This window comes from Hyperoodon ampullatus, assembly GCF_949752795.1.
Source record: "Hyperoodon ampullatus genome assembly, chromosome: 18".
In the NCBI taxonomy this organism is placed as follows: Eukaryota; Metazoa; Chordata; class Mammalia; order Artiodactyla; family Ziphiidae; genus Hyperoodon; species Hyperoodon ampullatus.
Window position 1 is genome coordinate 12958590 of NC_136931.1, and position 20494 is coordinate 12979083.

Here is a 20494-nt window from a genome sequence, read left to right on the forward strand (position 1 = left end):
GGGGAGCCAGGGGCACACTCCTTCTCGCCTCACTCCCGTTCTCCCAAGCCACCTCTGAGCTCCTTCCCTGCCTCCACCCCCTCCGCCCCTCCCCACCTCTCCCCCCAGCTGTTCAGGCAGCCGCTCTGGCTCCTGAGACCAGCTCGGTTCTTGGAAACCCTCCTCTCTGCTAATTCGGAGCTGAGCCCTGAGTTCGCTCCTCTGTGACATTTCTGTCCCTTGGATGTGCCAGGGGGTGGTGTGGGGCAAGTCCCATGGGCCCTCCCCCACAAGCACCCAATAAAGCGGACTCGAACCGTCTAACCATCAGCCACCAGTGCCCTCCCCTCCACGCAGGCTGCCCGCCACCAGCAGCCCCCCGGGGCAGCATTCTGCAGGGGCAGGCGCCTCCCCTACAGGGCAGGGCTTGTCTCTGATGTGCCCCTCAGTGCCTGGCAACTAGTAGGTGTTCAGCAAATGGCCACTTCCCCACAATTCTTTACTAGGAAAAACTCCAAACACGCAGGACAGTTGGAAGAACAAGTACACTGTTCACTGAAATACTAGCCACTGAAGATTCAACAATGAATATTTTTGCCTTACTTGCTTCGTGCGTGTATTTTTCGGGGAACCATTTGGAATTGAGTTACAAATTTGTTGACATCATTCACCTACATAATTCAGCATCTATTCCCTAGGAATAAGGACCTAAAAACCTCGACACCATTAAATGGCTCCTAGATGACTGGTTTTAGTGAGGTGCCCCTTTCCAGGAAGCCCCCTCCCCTTCACGTGTGCTGGGCCCTTAGCAGAGGGAGTGGGTGGAACCCACCTCCCAGCCCCTGCCAATTCCCTGCCCTCCGGGAAAGGCAGAGTTGAGGAGAGCTGTTGGGGTGGAGGATGACAGACACCAGTTCCATCTGGAAAGCCCGGACAACCCCAGTCCTACCCGCGCCCAGGAGCTGGCAATCTGGGTCTGAATTTGGAGGAGACGGCAACCAGCAGAGGGCTGCAGTGTGCCGGGTGGGAGTGAAGTCGCCGGGGGTGGGACAGGCACCAGCCCCAGGAGCCTGGAATAGCAGCCGGCGTGGGCTCCAGCCCTGCCCCACCCAGCTCGACCCCTCAGCTCACCCAGGGCGCTGCCAAGGCTGCTGGGCCTAAGCCACCGAGGTGGGCACAGAGGCGGGCACAGAGGCCTCCTCCGCCTGCAGGCCCAGGGGTCAGGCAAGGAGATCCTCAGGGCCAGCTTTGCTGGAGGAATTAAATATAGAACAGGCAGACATAGTTGCCAGGCAGAAGCAGGAGGTGCTGTGAATAGAACAGTGCTCTTTGCGGTGACAAAGCCACGAGCGAGCCTGCTATGCACGTGCCAGGGGCTTCTGGGCAGATCCTCTGACCCTCACAGTGGCCTCTGAGCTGCGTGACTTTGTTCCCACTTCATGTGTGGGGCATCTGAAGTTTCAGATGAAGTCCTTTCCCCAGCGTGGTTCTGCCAGGCAGAGGAGCCCCATACAGACAGTTTAGAGCCCAGGTTTTTGCCACCATGGCGACTGCAGGTCCCCGGGGTCACCACCCCACAAGCTCAGACCCACAAACTCCTCTTGAGTATTTCTCTGAAATGCTGAGCGTGCCGGTGACTTGGCTCAGATTTGCCCACCAGCCTGCAATGCCCTTGTACAGAGCAGGTGCTTCAGCAAGTGTCTGACAGAAGACAACTGCAGGGCCTGGGCCTGGTGGGGTCAGAGCCCATAGAGGCAGCAGCACACAGGAGGCCCGAGAAGGGGCGGAGCAGGCGTCTTCCTCCACAGCTTCCCTCACAGGCTCTGCAGGAGGATCTGGAATGCCGCTCCGAGAGCCGGTCTGGGACAGGGACAGAGGCCAGGTGTGCACTGCTACCTGCTGCCCTGAGCTTCCCACCCAGCCCAAGGTGTGCCAACTCGTGTGAGCCCTGAGTGGCTGGTTCTAGTTCAAGGGCTCTGAGCTGGCTCAGCCCCAAACCAGGGCCTCTTTCTGGGCCTCAGTGAAGGATGCCCATGAGTCAGCACTGAGATGTGGCTGGAGCAACAGGAAGGGCAGGGTGTGGAACGGGGAGCCAGGGATTGGGCGGGGGGCGGTCTGGGCCAGTGCCTGGAAGAACCTGCATCCTTGCAACCTCCATCCGCTGCAAGGTCTTTGCCCTGCAGATCTTTCCAGAAGAGTTCTGTCACGACCACTCCACAGGTGATGGCAGATAGATTCCATGAGGCTTGAATGGGTTGTAAAGCTGTGGACTCCGGCCTGACCTGCCACGTTCCCTCACCCAGGCGTGACCGCTGAGAACCACATCACACACCTGTAGCCCCGATGCTAGCCTGAAGGCTAAAGAAGGCTAAGGAGGTAGGCAAGGGAGCAGGGACAGACCTTCAACGCCCATTTCTTGATTGTGTAACAATACTTGATTAAAATGAAGTCACACAGTGCATCTTTTATTAGACATTACTTTAATACCATATCAAAACACCTTGACTAATGAAGAAAGCCTTTTCCCCCAGCTTTGAACGTATTTTTAAACATTTTATAAGGTTTTTTTTTTGTATTTTAAAATATAAATACAGAAACCTATCTTGCAGGGGCTGATGCCACATGTGAACATCAATGGCTAGAATGTTCTCAAACAGAATGCCTGAAAACAGGGGCAGCTGTACATATCCCTTTAATAAGTCTTTTGTTTGTCTAGGTTTTCTGGAAAAAAAAATCCACAGGGGTCTAAGAAAAACGTTCAGGCATTTTTGCAGGACACTTGTGATTGTTAAATCCTCTGAACTGACCAGAACCAGGAGGGAAGAGGGGAGGAGGAATGGAAAGGAGGCGGGGAGAAGGTCCTCAGTGGGTTGGTTTTTGGCAATGAAGTCAAGATATCAGGGTCCCAAGGGGAGAAAAGTGCAAAACCAAGCCAGAAAATTGGGGAGAAAACCAAACAAACAATAACAAAAAAAAAAAACCAAGGCAGAGCGGTTGATGGAGAGACCGCCGGGTGCCGGGCACAGGAGGGCTGTGAGCTCTGCTCTGCGAGTGGCGAGAACCCGGCTCTGGTCGTTTTGTCACTGAGCGGGTTCTGGCCGGGCAGCAGACGGCAATCTGTAAACATCACGAGGGAAAACACCAGTCGACACTAGACATTTTTTTTTATATATTTTTTTTTTGTAAACACTTTAGAGACAGACCCACAACGCCTTTCAAAGGTGAAAAAGAAAATGCCCTTTCCCTCCTGAGATGAGGATGAGGGGAAGGATATTGGGTGATTCTTTCTTCTCTCAAACTCGCTCTCATTCAATCTGGTGTCCTCAGGGAGAAAGGGAGAACCATTCTCTGGAAGTCAGTGCAGGAGGGGTGCCCTGTTCCCACTGGTGTCCCCAGCTCAGCTCTGCCCCAGTGTCCGAAGCCTCCTCTCAGGAACGGGGGCCTGGCTGTCCCTGTGGGGACCGTAAGATGTAAGTCGTGCTCCGTCGGGCCTGAGGCCAGCCGCGTGCATCCCGCTGAGGCCGGGCAGGGGCACCTGTGGCTCCGGTCTGGGGGCCCCGAAGCCAAACAGCATGCCGGGAATCTGGACCTGCAGCCAGCACCAGGCTGCATTCCCTCTGCCTCCCTCCTCCCCCAGCCTTTTCTTCACCCACGTCCTCAGTTTTTGAGGTGAAGGTAAAAAGGGCAAATGTCCCTGAATAGTTTGACATCATCAGCTGTTCTGGGAGTTTACTTGGAATAAGTAAAATAAACCTAAGAAAGAACAAAAGAAAAAAAACGAGAGAAAGAGGGAGAGGGAGAGAGAGAGAGAAAGAGCGCAAAAGAGGCCCCCAAACCCTTGGATTCATGTGAGATGAGGTGGGTTTTGGTTTCTCTGGGGGTTTGGTTTGTTTGGCAGAAAACAGAAAAGTGCCAGCCCAGAGCTCAGGAGGGACAGGTAGGATGGGGACAGGAGAGAATGGTCAGCAGTAAAGCAGGGTGCCTGGGGGAGAAACTGGGGTGGGACGACGGTGACAGGGGAGCACATGTGCACATCTCGGGAGGAAGCTGGTTGTGCTGGGTGGCGGGGCCCCAGGTCTGGCCTGGAGGCCTCAGATTCATCTGGAAGGGGGTGAGGGCGGTGGGTGCAGGTGGGAAGAACCAGCCAAGAGCTGACGGCTGACAAGCGCTGCAGGGAACGAGGCGCCGTCCCACACTCGGTCTTGTCTAATGAGTGTGCTGTCCACGTGGGGACGCGAGATTATCCCGTCCCCAAAGAAGCAGCAGAGACACCCGTGCCACCGAGGGGCAAGGACCTTCCCCGGCCCCCCAGCAAGCACGAGGCACAGCCGGGGTGCAAAGCAGCATCCTGTCCCAGGGCTTGTGCTGCTTCTCCTGCCCAGCACTTTCCAAGGGACCTTCCTGAACCTTCCTCGGGGAGATTCGCCCTAGACACGGGGAACACGACGGGCCTTCCCCCAACTCACCTTCCTCTACCCGGCAGGTTCTTCCTTGCCACATGCGAGTCTGGACTCTCATCCTTCCCAGGAACCCTCCCCCCACCACGGAACCCCTGCTGCTGAGATGCTCTCCTCTCCCCTGACCCCTCTTGGCCAGGGGAGGCGCGGCGCGGGGTGCCGTGAGGGCAGCTCAGCCCCCCTCCCCGCCTCCAGGCCCCAGAGCGACGCGACCCCAACCACGGGCTCACCTTTGAGAGGAGTCAGCGAGCGAGCCCAGCAGGGTCAGTCCGCGGGGTGTTCTGGACAAGATCTGTTCACTTCAAACCACGAGTCTATGCAACTGAGGGGAGACGGCAAGGGAGACACATCACTGGCTGGCCAGGCCGCTCCCTGGGGGCTAGCTCCAAGGGTCGGGTCTCTGGGCAGGGAATGCCTGATGCTCACCTGCGGGGACCCCTTATACCCACTGTCTGCTAGCAGATGGGAGGACACCCAGGGGGGTCCTGGCGCAGCCGGAGTCCCCGTGCAGTGCGTATGGAGTCCCAGTGCAGTGCGTATGGGCTTGGGGTGGACCCAGGTGCTGCAGGATGCAGGGAGTGTGGCCTTGAGAGGGACAAGGCCTCAGGGGCATGGAGCCCAGGAGGACGGCAACAGCTATGGGTCGGAGGGTGAGAGTGGGGGGCTGCACAGGGCAGCCAGTCAACTATCTCCAAGGCTTAAAGGGCAAAGAAGTGGGAACAAAGCCCTGGCAGGCTGGTCATCACCCTGAGCAAGCCCTCTCCTGAGTCACAGGAGCAGCCTGAGGCTCCCTCCCTGGTCTCCCTCTCAGGAGACCCCCAAGCTCAACCTGGCTTGGCTGGCTGTGGTGGGCAGCCAGCATCTAGTCCTCCTTCCTGGAGAAGGTGGGCCAGGGGAGGACTGGCCCTGTGGCTTAGTGACATTGCTCAGGAGAGACAGACAAGAGGCTAGCAGGGAAATCCTGGTCTCTAGTGTTTACAGAAAGCACTGTCTGAACAGAGAGGGAAGAGAAATTGGCCCAAGACAGCTTTCTGTAAAACATCTGGGTATTTTCAAAACAGGAACCAGACAGATCATTTGCATAAGTCTCTCCCAGAGCCGAAGATTCCCTTCTTCTGGCTCTGGTCAATGCTTCCCTGGGACAGTGGAGTGCTGGGTGCTGCGTCCAGGCCAAGACCCCCTCCCCTTAGGCCTCACTTGTGCCTTTCTGACACCAGCCACATCCATGTGCTGTCCCGTGGCCAGTGGCCCCGTGAGTCAGGCTTTGGAAAAGGCTGTGTGTCAGGAAGCAGCTCTGGGGCTCCAGGGGCCGAGAACAGGTGGAGGCCACGGGCAGCACAGAGCGTCCTCCCATCCTGGGTAAGGAGGTGTCTTCTTTCCAGTTGGAATCAAGAATGAGGCTCATGCTGGAGCCTGAGGGCGAATCTCAGTCCTGCTAATTATAGCAGCTCGCAGCACCGGGGCCCACAGGTAGTGGCTATTCCTGCCTGCTGGGCCTCTGGGGAGGACGGGCGGGCCCAGGGCAGCCAGCACACCCCTCCGTGCTGACCCGCCCCCGCCACCAGACCAGGGTCTGCACACTGGGGCAGAGGGGCTCACAGAGATGGACGGGGACTCAACCTCCCAGGGGGCAGGGGCTCCACAGGCCTCCCCGTCGGCCCCGCCACCCAGGCTCTGCGCTCAGCACGTCCAGGACTCCCCACCTGCTGACCTCTGCCTCGACTCCACTCAGAGTGCTGGGGGACGGGGCGGCTAGTGACAGTCTGCCCGTCTCTCCCCCCACCCACAGGGAAGGGGCCCTCTGGGGTCGGGGGTGCAGCTAAGCTGGCCCTGCTGGCCCTCTCGTACCTTTTGTGATAAATGCACAGGCAGGGCAGCCTGGCTATCGTGTCCCCCTGAAGCAGCTCCTCCAGGCAGATCACACACTCACCCGCATCTTTAGTCAGCACGTCATCTGCAAAGGGGGGACAGGGGAGAGCGGGGGGTCGGTCACCAGCAGGCAGGGATCTCGGAGCTGCTTGGGACTGTGCGGGTCACCTGAGTCGGCGAAAGCCCAAGAGGGACCTTGACGTAAAGGTCCTCCCTGTGGACACAAGACATGCAAACCACACGCTAACTACCTGAAGACAAAATGGGATTAATCACCAAGTAAGCGGCCCGGGCGATGAAGGATGAAAAAGGCTTGGAGAGGAGGAGACGTGCAGCAGAGGCAGCACGAGACAGAATGGTTCCCTGAACAGACTTTCCCCCTAAACATACACACAGACCAGGTGCACTGGATTTCTGGTCTGGAAAAAAATGGTGATGAGGAGAGTGGTACGAGGCGAGGGTGAAGGGAAGAAACAGGTACCCCAGCCAATACGCGTACGTGTGTGTCCACGGCAGCATCATTCACGAGAGCCCAAGGTGGGAACAACCCAAATGTCCGCCAGCGGGTGAACGGAGAAATGAACCGCGTGGCCCCACACAACGGCGTATCCACTCAGCCAGGAAAGGGGTGAAGAGGTGACGCCTGCTGAAACGTGGATGCACCTCGAAAACATGGTGCTGAGTGGAAGGAGCCAGATGCAAAAGGCCACCTGCTGTCTGATCCCCTTTATGTGAAATGTCCAGAAGAGGCAAATTCAGAGACAAAAAAGTAGGTCAGGGGCTGGGGGCAGGGGGCACTGGGGAGTGACTGCTTAATGAGTAAGGGATTTTCCTTTGTTTTTCTTGTGGTAACATGAGATCTACCCTCTTAATAAAAATGTAAGAGTACGGTATACTATTGGTATAGGCACCATGCTACAGAGCAGACCTCTAGACTTATACATATTACATAACTGAAACTTTTTTCTTTTTTTTAAAAAGTCACATTATCAGCTTTCTTTTCCCTTCCCAATATTTATTTATGTATTTATTTGGCTGCACCAGGTTTTAGGTGTGGCATGCAGGATCTAGTTCCCCAAGCAGGGATCGAACCCGGGCCCCCTGCAATGGGAACGAGGAGTCTTAATTAACCACTGGACCACCAGGGAAGCCCCATAACTGAAACTTTCTGCCAGTTGAATAGCAATTGCCTGTTTCCCTCTCCCCTGTCAACCACACTTCTACTCTCTGGTTCTGTGGGGTTGACTGCTTTAGATCCTTTATGTAAGTGGAATCATGCAAGGAGTTCCTTCTGGGATGATGAAATGTTTGGAACTAGACAGAGATGGTGGTTGCACAACATTGTGAATGTCCCAAATGCTACTACACTGTACATGTAAAAATGGTTACTTGTGTGTCATACAAATTTTAACTCAGTTAAATATTTAAAAAAGACACCCCACACCCCACCAGAAAAGAATGAATGGAAGGAAGCTGCTGCCCACCGAGTCCCCAAGCGAAGCCGTGACCAGAACAGCCCGAGCACAACAGGAGGCCGAGCCAGCATCCCCTACAACATTTCTATGACATTCTGGGCACTGCTGACTCAGTGAATAAGCCACGGTCTCAGGATTCAAGAAACTCATAGTCTAGCAGGGGCGGCTGAACAAGAAGACGGAAATGAACAGCACAGGAATTCCTGGAAGTCTTACGACGCACACAGATCCAGATGTGAGAAGTACGGGAGATGCCTAATCGGGCTGGGGACTGTTCAGGGAGGGATATTCCAGGCAAAGGGGACAGCATCTGTGCACCTGGCAAGGCAGGATGTCTGCTGTGGTAGGTACAGAGTCCTGGGGCCACGGGGTGGCGGGGCGGGTAGATGAGACCAACTTCCTGAGGACGGACTTGTATCCTGCTGTGCCACCTGGGCTTTATCTGGGTCACTGAAGGGCCTTGGAGACGCACTGATCCCATCTAGTCTCCTGAAACTACTGGAAATGACTGGAAGAGCCTGCAGATGGAGAGCCCGCTATGGAGGCTAATGCCGTGGTGCAGGCGAGATGAACTCCAGGCCAGCACCAGCAATGGGGAGAGATGGATGGCATGAATTGGGGCAGCTGGGCAAACGGGGGGCAGGGGAGGGGGCACACACTTGTCAGAGCGAGGGGGGTCCGGAGGAGGGCCAGCTTGGGAAGAACTGATGAGCTCAGAGCTGGCTGGTAGGCGCTGACCAGGCGTCTCCCCCAGGACGCGCTAATGGAAACCTGCTGGAGTCCATTCAAGTCCAGGTCTGGGATTTAGAGGAGAGATGTGGGCAATAGGGGTAGATGTGGGATAAAGAGCTTAGACAAATCTAAAGAAGGCAGACGACTGAACCCAGGTGAATTCTAATATTTGAAAGGCAGGTGAAAGAGGTGAAGTCAGCAAAAGGTTACCCAGAAGTTCTCAAAACCATAGGAGAAATACCCTGAGAACAGGTTCTGGATGTAAAGAAAGCAAAGCCTGAAGCAGGGTAATTCCCCACTTCTGAAAGATGTTTATTGATCGTGAACACTGACAATGATACATACTGAGATTTCATGTGTGTTCAGTGAGCCTCAGGATCTTACAAGCCAGGCAGGGCACACGGTGTTATTCCTGTTTTGCAAACGGGGACACTGCAGCCAGAGAATCAGACCCCTTGCCAAAGTCAGAGGGCTCATGAATGGGGCAGGGCCGGGGACCCTCTGCGGGGCTGCCCTCCACCACTACGGTTTCTTTGTGCCCTCTGATTACTTTAGTGGAAGGGGAAACATCTGGGGCTCATAAAATGAGGATTCTTCATGGCCTAGAAGGGTATGGTGACTCAGAGCCCCCCATCAGGAACCCCAAGGAAAACTAAGATAGAATCAATTCAGTACTTAAATCCTTATGCACAAGAGCTGGGAGAGAAGCCACTTTCAGCTTCCAGGCCACCAGGACAGCCTGTGGTCATGTTCTCTGTTAAGATCTGCCTACGCCAAAGCCCCAAAGGCCACCTGAAAGGGTGACGTGGAGGGAAAAGCAGACAGCACACAGTCGGTCTGCCACTGGAGTGTAACCTCAGACTCCAAACGTGGCAAGCGGCACATCTGTAAAAGGGTATGATCCCATTTTTAAAAAAGCACTAGATACCATACACATTTAAATATTTGTGTGTGTGGAAGCACAGCAAAAAGTCTGGAGGGAAACACACACTTTAATAGTAGTGGAGGAAAGGAGGATTAGAAGAAAGATATTTTTATATATTTTTGAATTGTGTGAACAGGCATTACTTTTATTTTATTTTATTTTATTTTATTTTATTTTTATTTATTTATTTTTTTGCGGTACGTGGGCCTCTCGCCGCCGCGGCCCCTCCCGTTGCGGAGCACAGGCTCCGGACACGCAGGCTCAGCGGCCATGGCTCACGGGCCCAGCCGCTCCGTGGCATGTGGGATCCTCCCGGACCGGGGCATGAACCCGTGTCCCCTGCATCGGCAGGCGGACTCTCAACCACTGCGCCACCAGGGAAGCCCAGGCATTACTTTTATAATTAACAACCCCCAATAAAGAAACAGACTAGCGTTTTCATTTCACTCTGAAATGTATCAAAAGGATAATGCGGATTGGTGGGTGGAGAGACATGTGATAGAGCAAGTACAGTATAACGTAGACTCTAGGTGGGGGGTATTTTGGTTTTCACTGCAAAACTCTCAACTTTGCTGTACGTTTGACATTTTTCATAATAAAATACTGGGAGGAAAAAACTCCAATAAAGACGGGAGGAAAAACAGACCAGCTCTGAGAAGGCAGTCATACTGCAGACCTTCTTGGGCATTTATTCCCACTCTGTCTCCAGCATCTCATCTGTAAAGTGAGGATCTGGGATACAGCCCCTTTTCCGTGCTTCCCTCCTCACTTATGGATGATTTCCTTGGGAGCACAGCAACATTACTGATTCCGAATCAGCGTCCCCTTCTGATTGGTAAGTCAGCTGTGAGCCCAGGGGCAAGTCAGCTGTGAGCCCAGGGGCAAGTCAGAATTCCCTCGGTCCCAAACAGTTTTCTGCATGAGCTGCGCTCTGTCTGTCCTGTCAGGTCCAGGCTGGGATGGGGGCGGGAGCCAGGCAAGGGGACGAGACCTGGGGCTTGCTTCTTCAGCGGGACTGGACTGGACTCTCCGCTCTTTTCTCGCTCGGTATCACTAGGGGAAGGGGAAGGAGAAAGTGGCACAAGGGTGGTTCATCTTCTTATCAAGGACTCAGACTTGAGTACATGGAGGCTCGACACCAGACTTTTCTTACGAACAGTCGATCGCCACCACACAACCCATTACAGGACATCTTCATGCACAGTGCTTAGCAGCCAGCCTGGGTCTGCAGCACGGATGGGAAGAACTAAACCGCACAGCTGCCTGCCAGGCTGGCACAAGTGGGGAGCACATTTCACCAGCACCCAGAGCCCTGGCTGCAAAAGGCTGCCTGAGCGGTCCTGGGATGAAGAGGAGCCAGGGCTGGGACCCTGAGAGCGTGGGGCAGCAGGGAGTGCTCACACCCAGCGCAGTGCCCGGGGAGCAACATCTCCCCACAGCGGAAGGCAGGAGCCCAAATCCAGCCACAGGCCTGAGTGGGCTGGGTAAAACTTCCCGTCCCAATCCCTGGGCTCTAGGAATCAGCAGCCCCCAGCTGTCCCTGGGCGCCTAGCAGGCGAGGGGAAATGGCTGAAGCTGAAGCCTGGCTATCACCCAGATCCTACGAGACTTCCGCACTCTTGTGATGGGAGCCTGCTGTCTGCTGTCGGAGGACCTTGCAGTCTGAAGCCGGGGACCCCGAGCCTGGCACAAGTTAAGGCCACTCTGCAGATGGACCCAAACGCCCCCGGGCACCTGAGGTCCCTAGAGGAGGGGGGCTCAACCGATGCTGGCTGAGGAGGACACAGAACCAAGCTGTGCTTTCTTCCTTTTTCTTACTGCCTCTCAAGCACCCACAGCCGCCAGCTTCCCGACACCGTGTGCAAAGCCAACGGCCCTGCCCAGCGGGGAGTGTGGACGTGTGCCTGGCCTGAGGGATGGTGCTGACGGTGCCAATGCCTGGCCCTCTAGCCAGCCCAGAGTGGCAGGCGACGCTCTCTGTGACAGCGCTGCGGTGGGAGGTGATGGCACACTTCTGCCCCCTTCCTGACAGCTGCTGTTTATCTGAGAAAAGTGATCGAGGAGGAGGAGAAAAAGGAGCCCTCACTTCTTTGGGGGCAGCTGTATGCCACACATGTCGCACACACATCTCAGTGAGTCCTAAAGACCCTGGGGGGATGTCTGCGCTTCAGCTCAGGCAGCTGGTAAGTGGCCATGACTCCCACGCCAAGCTCCTTCCACTTGGCCACCCTGCCTCCTTTCCTTAAATGACCAGGCAGTAGAGTCTCTTCCTTGCGGCTGGAAACCACCACCCATCTCACAGACAGCTTCAGATCTTTCTCTTTGTGAATGTGGTGGAGGAACCTGGGTGCTCAGCATGAACAGGCCAGGCTGAGGGAGCTGTACTGCTGCCCTGCAGAGAGCACAGGCTCGACGTCCCCCGAGGGGACCCGCAGAGCTGCTGGCAGCATGGAGGGAAGGCTGGCGTGGTGCAGCTGAGCGGTGCCGTACAGAACCCACTTCCCCTGCTGCCTGATGGCAGTCACAGTCCTAGGAGGAAGGAAAGTGGGAGCCAGGGGGAGAATCCCCAGCAAATGACTCAGAAACAAAGGCTCCACCACCGGCCTCATTTCCAGCCTAGGTGTGGAAGAGCCCAGGCTTGTAGACCCTTCGGCATGTGCAGAGCTGCTGGCCCAGCCTCCTGGGGGACAGGAAGGGGCAGTGCCACCACTGCCAGGCGTCGCCAGCTCCCTTCTTGGGAAATCTCCAGGCAAAGGGGAGACTTCGAGTAGAGAGTTCCCCTACCACCAGTGGCGTCTCCACCGCAACCCACAGACTGTGAGGCACGACCCAATTGTTCTGGATCCAATTGTTCTGACAAGATGGGCTGCGATCACAACAAGCAGAGCGGGGAGCCCTCAGGCCCACAGGGCTTCCTGTTTACAGAGGCTGCCTGTGACCCCATTCAGTCCCCTCTCCTCCGGTCTCCCTCCCACCCACTCCTCATTCACCCAGCGGCCTGCCGGGAGTCCTCCTCCCTTCCCTCCTGCAGGAAGAGCACCCAGACAGACACCTCCAGACAGACACCTCGCAGTCAGACTCAGCTGCTGCTAGGCATTGAACAATAGCTCCTGGCAGTGCCCCACTGGGCTGGGCACACTCCCCGGCCAGAACCTGGCTCCCCAAGGCCCAAGAAAAGGCACTGCCACCCCAACCACAGGATCCCTGAGAGCAGAGACATGGGCTACACAAGCACTATTTACACAGGTCTGCTGGCTGGGGCTAAACTAGCAGGAGGCATTCCTGCTTTGGGGGGAGCCAGATTCCCTTTCCTTTAAAGAAACCTTGTGTGACATTTATCATTTCAAGAGCCCTGGAGTTGGGGGCAATGACTTTCAGTAGAGAGGAGGGATGGATGGTCAGGACCTAAGAAGCAGGGCATGGGTCTGCGCCCCAGAAGAAAGCGAGGGGGAGAGGAACTTTTGAAGCTGCTTTGACAGCCATCAAGCTCTCTTAATACTGCTGGCAAATGGACCTGCCACACGCCAGACTCTCCCAGAGCCAAGGACCCCTGGTTGGTCCTGGAACCAGGGTCTCCTCAGCTTTCAGTGGACAATCAGTCATCTGTCACGACCCCCCTCCACTCCAGTACTGTGACTCTCTTCTGTTCATAGCAGAATCAGGCCCCTCATCTCAAGGCTCGTTTTGCTGGCTGACCAGTAGGATGGTCAAAAGCTGAGTGCATGTTCTTGAGAATGCAAGTTCCCCCAGTCTCAGAACCACAAACAGATATTGGAAAGGAAGAGAAATGACAAGGCCCAATCAAGCTGACCACAGTTACCTGCAGAAAGGGGTCCCGGTCCCCCCAACTCTCTCTCATCTTTGCGGGGTCCTGGGTTCAGAGCGGCCCACTGAAGAGAATGGAGGATAGACGATTCTGCGCTCTGTGGTGCCTTCCCTACCCCTCCCAATGGGTCACCAGGACTCACAAACCAGGTGCCTGCTGAGAAGCACCAGTTACTGGCCTTCACATTTCTCTTGAGCACAGGGTAAACCAGTTAAACTAGTCTTGCCTTTCCAAAACTGGCTTTTTTTTTTCTTAAATCTGGCAGGCAGCTACTGGAGGCCTTCCAACCCACGGCTCAGGCCAACCCTCATAATAAGAAAAATACTACTTTCTATCTGTCTCATTTAGGAGGTTTCTACTCCCCCCGCCTTTGGTGGTTAACTAAATTTCATCTTATATAACCGCTATAAATTTCCTAAAAATTTCTCCAATTGGTGCCAGCAGCTACAGGAAGGGTATATGTGTGTGTGTGTGTGTGTGTGTGTGTGTGTGTGTGTGTGTGTGTGTGTGTGTGTGTAGATGGGAGTGACCAGGAATTCCAGTGAATCTTCACAAGAATATAGCGCTTCTTACTCCACTAAGAAAGTCTCAGATTCTCCCCTTTCCAGAAAGATTCTGGGAGTTCTACACCTCACAAATGCTTTAAGTCTCTTCACTTCTTTCTTTTTTGGTAGAAGAGATAAAGTGAAGCTGGGGAGGTCAGGATGATAAGAAATCACTGGTAAAATATGTTACTGGCAAAACCAAAATAAATACCTAGAGGTCAGACCTGGGACTTTGGCCTAAGGCCCCGAAAGGCCTGTGCCTTATCTGAACTAAACCAGGCCCTAGACCAGCCCGGAGACTCACACTCCATATACAAACCCCAAGTGACAAATGCCTTTCTCTTATCTGGAAGGGTTAGGTGTCTTTAGAAAAGACAAGGACTGAATGTGAGGAATCCAGCCATGATGGAGGGGCCAGGCCACTGTTTCTGAAGCACTTTCCTCACCTTAAGACAAATTCCATTGATGGGACCAGGAACAACATGCCTTTCTTTGCCTCAGGTGGTAAAGGACTGGCTTTTGCAAAAGAGATCTTCCAGTTTAAAGCTTCTAATTTACACTCACACTCACACACTCTCTCACACACAAACACACACCCCACTCCCCCAAAGAGGTAGCTTTTCAATGAGAGGAAGGAAAAAGTGGGAAGAGACCAAGAATAGCCACAGTTATGCCTCAGACTGGTTGGCCAACCTCTGCTTCCTCTAAGGGGACTCCGACTCTGAGTGTAGCTTCTGCAGGCGACCTGTGCTCGGGCTGGGCTGTCAGGACTGCTCTCCAAGACTGCCTCTCTTTGGAGGCAAAGAGGAAAGGCAAGGACACCTATGGCAGCGCTGGCACGTACATGCTCACGTGGAAGAGGCGCTGCAGGTATCCCGGGCAGTTCTCCGGGAGAGAAGCCCATGCCCTCACCTCCCCCACTGTCCAAGCCGGGCACGTGGGTCCTCCTTACAGAGTGGCCCCAAGAGCGCTCTGCCCTCCACAGCTGCCCTGCAAAGTTCTCCCTTATGACGCCAAGAGCCCAGGCCTGTCGGGTGAGCCCACTCTGAGGCTGCTTTGTGTTCTCATGACAGCAAGGCAGTGTCCACAGAGAACTCTGCCCAGTGCCCCACGGGACAAAAAGCAGCCTTCACGGGGGTGCTGCGCACGTGGGAGATAAGTGAACACGGTTTCTGAGGTCACACGGCGGGGGAGGGCTGTCAGCCGCCGGAGAAGGCTCCTCTCCCTCCCTGGTCCCAGGCAGAGACAAGGAACGAAGTGGAGCTGAGCATCCTCGACGCGCCTGACGGGGAGCCCAGAGCTCGAGGGACGAGACTCAGAGACTCAGCATCAGTCAGACCCCAGGGACGGGAGAGGCTGTCCCCTGGGGAGAACGGGGGCTCCCTGGACAACCAGGGAGGAGAGGAAAGCGAAGGACACCTGGGCTCAGAGATGGCAAAGGTCACCAGACCACGTGTATCTGAGACAAAGGGTAACCAGCCAGCCAGCCCACGTCCAGAATCTGTTGGCGGTGCAAGACAAGAGATCAGAGAATAGCAGGACGTGTCTTCAGGAGAATCAAGTGGATCAGATTCGTCAGATTAATTTCGCAGGAACAATCTGGAATTATGTGGCCTACACAGGTGGGTCTAAGGAGGCAGGAGCCCAAGGAAGGTCTGTAAGGAGAGTCGACCTGGGAAACTTCCATGGACAGGATGGGGGTCAGGTGATGCGGGCCCACCTCCTGCCCGGTCCTGGGGCCCTGAGAAATCTCAGCGCTGTTTTCCTAAGCGTCGCCGTGACCCTAACCTACGAGGCAGGCCGGGGTTGGGGTCAGGTCGGGCACACCCCTCTCAGATCCAGTGCCCATTCTCGTAGAAGACACAGTTCTCTGAGGAACATGGTTTGAAGACCAAACTAAGCACGTAAGGATGGAAGGCCCAAGAGTCACTGGCAGCACAGGGTGCAAGGAACTCAAGAGCAGTCGGTCCACTTCAGAAAAGGATGAAAAGAAACCCAGGGACGGCCTTGCATATCTCGGGGCAGCTGTAACTTCCTGAGCACTGACCACGTGTCAGGCTCCGGACTGAAAGCTTTTATGTGTAATAGCTCACTTTATTCTGACAAAAATCCTATGAACCCTGTACTGAAATCCCCATTTTAGGGACCAGAATACCAAGGCTCTACAAACTGAGCACTTGTTCAAGACCACAGAGCCAGTAAGTAAGTGGCCAAGGCAGGCTCTGAACCCAGAACAGTTGGGCTCCAAGCCTTCCCCAAAGTAAACCAGGCAGGTGCTGACCCTCGTTTTGTCCACAGAGGTGCCATGGCAGGGGGGTTTCACTGGGTCCCCCGTTGTGCTCACTGCTCAGTCCCATGGCCGCCTCCAAGGCAGGAAGCAGCACAGCCTCGGGGCAGCGATGAGGTGGCAGGTCAGCATTCTCAATCCCCAAAGGTGTCCACAAATCACACCTACTCTACTGTGGAGAGTCAGGCTGAAGCACTGTGTGCAAGGCACAACCCAGACTCCCTTCCCCACAGAGGGCTGGTGCTCCCGCTGGGCCCTCTGTTGTCAGCTATGTGACCAAGGCCTGTCTCCTGACCAGAGGTGCAAGGAACTAAGTGGGTGGAAGAAAGGGCAGGGCTCACTGGCCACCCAAGGGACTTCCAGACCCCGCCCCTGTGCCTTCCTCCCTGGTCCACTCCTCTTGCCGGAAGGCGGGGTGGACATGCTGCCCAGAGCCACGGAGGCTGGCAAGACCCTTGCTCAGAGCTCCCCCCACACCTCCCGCCCCAGCCAAGCTCTTACCGTTGTAGGAGAGGCGAGGTTTGCTCAGACACATTATAAAGTGCATTTCCATCTCATCGGAAGCCACAGACTTGGAGCAAATGGGGCACTTGAAACCTGAAAAAGAGGAAATAGAATGAAATGGTTTTTTCCAAACCAAATATATCCATCATAAATGTGGAAACTCTTAGGTGACTCTGGCCATTGTGGGGTCAGAGTCAAAATGGCGAATTACAGTCTAGATACATCCTACCGCTGACTTCTTCATTAAAGGCAGGCAACATTTTGTTTTCTGATTACAGCCTCCAATTCCCATTTTTTCACTGGGGCGCACCCTTGTCAGGCCCCTTGCTGAAGTTCATCAGGAGTCACTGACCGCTGACTTGCGCTTTCTTTTCTATTAGACCCTTCCCCCTTTCCCAAGGGGGTCCAGTGGGCAATGGGGACAGGGAGGCATCGATCTAATCAAGACAAATAATTTGTCTTTGAATAATAAGAGTTTAATTTAACACCCTTCCGCCTCCCAGCCCTCAAACCACTTGGCTGGATCACCTGTGGAAGGAATCCCTATAGTCCTGGGCACCTCCATCCCTCATCCAGAGCACCTTTCCTCCCGTGGCTCAGGCAGCTGTCCTCCGAGAGTGTGTGAGCCACAGGGCGGCCCTCCAGAGCACTCCCAAATGCCACACATGCCTTGGCCATATGCCACCAAGAGTAACAGCTGTTTCACAATGATAGGCGACAGACCCTGCTGTTTTATTCCCGAGGAAGTGTGCTTATACACCCAGGGAGTTTCATCGGAACTGTATCAGTATTGGAGACTTTGGTTGAGAATCTTCCGAGCTGAACTCCATTAAGTAAACCTAGTCCTTTGACCTATTTTGTAACAAATTATGTTTTGATCTATTTTTATAGATAAATACAGACCCGCTGTTTTCAATTTCCCCCATTTTACTTTTATTAAAATTGCTTTCAAATGGGGAATCCCCTGGCGGTCCAGTGGTTAGGACTGTGTGCTTTCAATGCCGAGGGCCTGGGTTTGACCCCTGCTCGGGGAACTAAGATCCCACAAGCCGCACGTCGCAGCCACAAAATAAAAAATAAAATAAAAATTACTTTAAAATGGATTACTTCTTTTCCATTCTACCAAAAAGACTGAAAAGTGATCTATTTATTTGTCCACATTGAATTTTAAACATCACAGCTGCTCCCTTTGGTGACCATAATCCCTACTTTCTCAGTCTGGAATTCCTAGGTCAAACACAGCACGCCAAAATATTGTTGTGAAGATCAGACTCTTCTGTTAATTTGCAGTCACAATGTCCCACGCACGGTTTCACTGGATGCGGGTAATATCTCTCAGCAATATTTACTATGAGGCGAGGGTTCGTGTTCACTGTTAGCAGCTCCAGGAACAGAGGAGGTCACGCCTTCACCGTGTCCTTCCCAAGGGGAGTCGCTCATTCTGTATGGAAAGCCCTCCACCCTGGCAGCTGGTGGTGCTGAGACAGGAAGCAAGCTGGCTCCCACGTTCCCGGGTAGGGCACAAGCACTTTGCTTGAAGTCTTCTCCAAACCCTCCTCTCTTCAGTGACAATGCTCTGAGCTACAGGACCCGACAGAAAATCCACAGTCCGGTTCACTCCAGGCAATGTGGACCTCAGACTCCGTGGCACCGTTCCCATTCCTCCAACCCCTTTCCTCAAAGAGCGTTAGCATCTAAGTGTCTTGGCTAAAAATTCTTGGAAGTGCTACCATCCCAAGGACTCTGGCCAAGCTTTGAGAAAGGGCTGTATTTTCTGATCTCTGGATGCTTATGAATCCATTAATGACAAAACCAGAAGACGGAAAAGAAACGTGATGAGGGAGGGTCCATCCCCAGTTTCCTGGCACAGGTGAGTAATGAACTCGAGTCTGGTAGAAGGAGGATGCTCTTCACATCTAACCTGAGTCCCTCTGGACCCTTGAATCTACCCTCATGCCTGTGCCCTGCAAATAAACCAATACTTAAATAACATTCCATAGAATGACCAGCCATTGGAAGATTTGTTCACCCTTTTTTCTGACTCAAAAGACCAGGTTGGGTCTTCCCTGGCGGTCCAGTGGTTAAGACTCCGCGCTTCCAATGCAAGGGGCACGGGTTCGGTCCCTGGTCGGGGAACTGAGATCCCAACATGCTGCGTGGTGCGGCCAAAAAAATAAAAATAAAAAGTTTATTTTAAAAATGTTTTAACAAGACCAAGGTTTTGCAACACTTTGACTACAGGATGCTTCCACTTTAAACTTGCTAAGTTAGCAGGCTGTCTGCGGGCTGAGGGCTCAGGGCTGCGGGCAGGCCAGGATGGACGTGCTGCTGACAGGTCCTCTAACACTATGTCCTGATGCAGCCACTGGGAGGTGGTAAAGTGATTTCTTACTAAAGAAAAGCCCTTCACCTCGTACATTACTCACTTTTCTGATAACTCAGAACAGATTCATTGTTGTTGCTACAATAGCATCATTCAAACCCTCACACCCCAACGTGATTCCTTGAGTACAGGAGAGGGGTCGAGTTACGGCTATGGTGCTGGGAAGAAGGCCACCCCACAAGAAGGTCTGGGAAGGAATGTCACCCGACGTTTATGTCCTAGGAAAAAACAAGTTGAGACTCACAGGTTTAGACCAATCCTCTCACTGTACAGATAAAGAAAGAGACCCCAGTGAGGCCATCAGTTAAACAATTTAGGGGCGGAGCTGAGACCAGAATCAAGATTTCTTAGCTCCCAATCCAAAGTCCTTGCCATTAGGGAAGAAAAAGCTGACCGCAGGTGTGATATTGTGATTTATAGTCATAAGTATATATTTGGTCTTTGTCCCATTTCTGGCATAGAGCTCCTAAAACCCTTGGAATTCCCTAAGACCGATTATATTTGGTTTTCTGTCATCACTTCCTGAAATAGCTCCAGAGCCAAAGGTGAAAGGATGAAAAGGAGTGTCTTGTTATTCATAACCAGCCCCTTTCAACCACACCAGAGTTTATGTTAATGAGGTGACTTCTGGAAAGCCCTAGTTAACCTAAGGATGGGGGCTGGTTGCCAAGGGAACCAACCATGTGATTAGAGGACTGGAACTTTCAGCCCCACCCTCGATCTGGAGGTTGGATCGATCACCAATGGCCAATGATTTAATCAATCATGCCTATGTCATGAAGCCCCCATAAAACTCCAAAAGGACAGGGTCTGGAGAGCTCCCGGGCTGGTGCACACATGGAGATTTGAGGAGAGCAGTGTGCCTGGAGACAGTGTTGGCCCTGTGCCCTTTCCCCACACCTTGCCCTGTGCTTCTCTCCCCTTGGGCTGTTCCTGAGTTACATCCTTTTATAATAAACCATTGATCTGGTAAGTAAAATGTTTCTCTGAGCTCTGGGAGCTACTCTAGCATATTAAACAAATGTGGGGGGGGGGGGGCGGGCATGGGAACCTCCAATCAATAGCCCGTTGGGCAGAAGCAGAGGTGACAACCCGGGCTTGTGACTGTCATCTGAAGTGGGGGCAGTCTTGTGGGACTGAGCCCTTGACCTGTGGGATCTGATGCTATCTCCAGGTAGATGCTATCAGAATTAAGTTAATTGCTTGGTGGTGTTGGGAAACACATCTCGGAACAGGGTTTTAAAAAAGAGGTGGGGGGCTTCCCTGGTGGCACAGTGGTTGAGAGTCCGCCTGCCGATGCAGGGGACACGGGTTCGTGCCCCGGTCCAGGAAGATCCCACATGCCGCGGAGCGGCTGGGCCCGTGAGCCATGGCCGCTGAGCCTGCACGTCCGGAGCCTGTGCTCTGCAATGGGAGAGGCCACAGCGGTGAGAGGCCCGTGTACCACAAAAAAAAAAAAAAAAAAAAGAGGTGGGCTGGGAAATATTATGTCTTGCAGGAAGCACCACTATA

The 20494-nt window shown here is 53.8% G+C and overlaps 1 protein-coding gene across 2 annotated transcripts in view; it reads right to left on the reverse strand.

The window, feature by feature from the left end:
- Positions 1–3083: 3083 nt before the first annotated feature.
- Positions 3084–20494, reverse strand: part of ZNRF1 (zinc and ring finger 1) — a 100323-nt gene continuing 82912 nt past the window's right edge. Inside the window, exons 2-5 of one of the 2 annotated variants that reach the window (XM_079722857.1) lie at positions 16597–16692; positions 6285–6390; positions 4667–4758; positions 3084–3431 (exon numbers count right to left, since the gene is read on the reverse strand). In XM_079722857.1, coding sequence (XP_079578983.1) covers positions 4701–4758; positions 6285–6390; positions 16597–16692 — 260 coding nt within the window. In that variant the 3' untranslated portion in view covers positions 3084–3431; positions 4667–4700. Of the gene's footprint in view, positions 3432–4666; positions 4759–6284; positions 6391–9325; positions 10491–16596; positions 16693–20494 lie in introns of those variants that run through there. The other variant, XM_079722858.1, reaches the window with a different exon arrangement.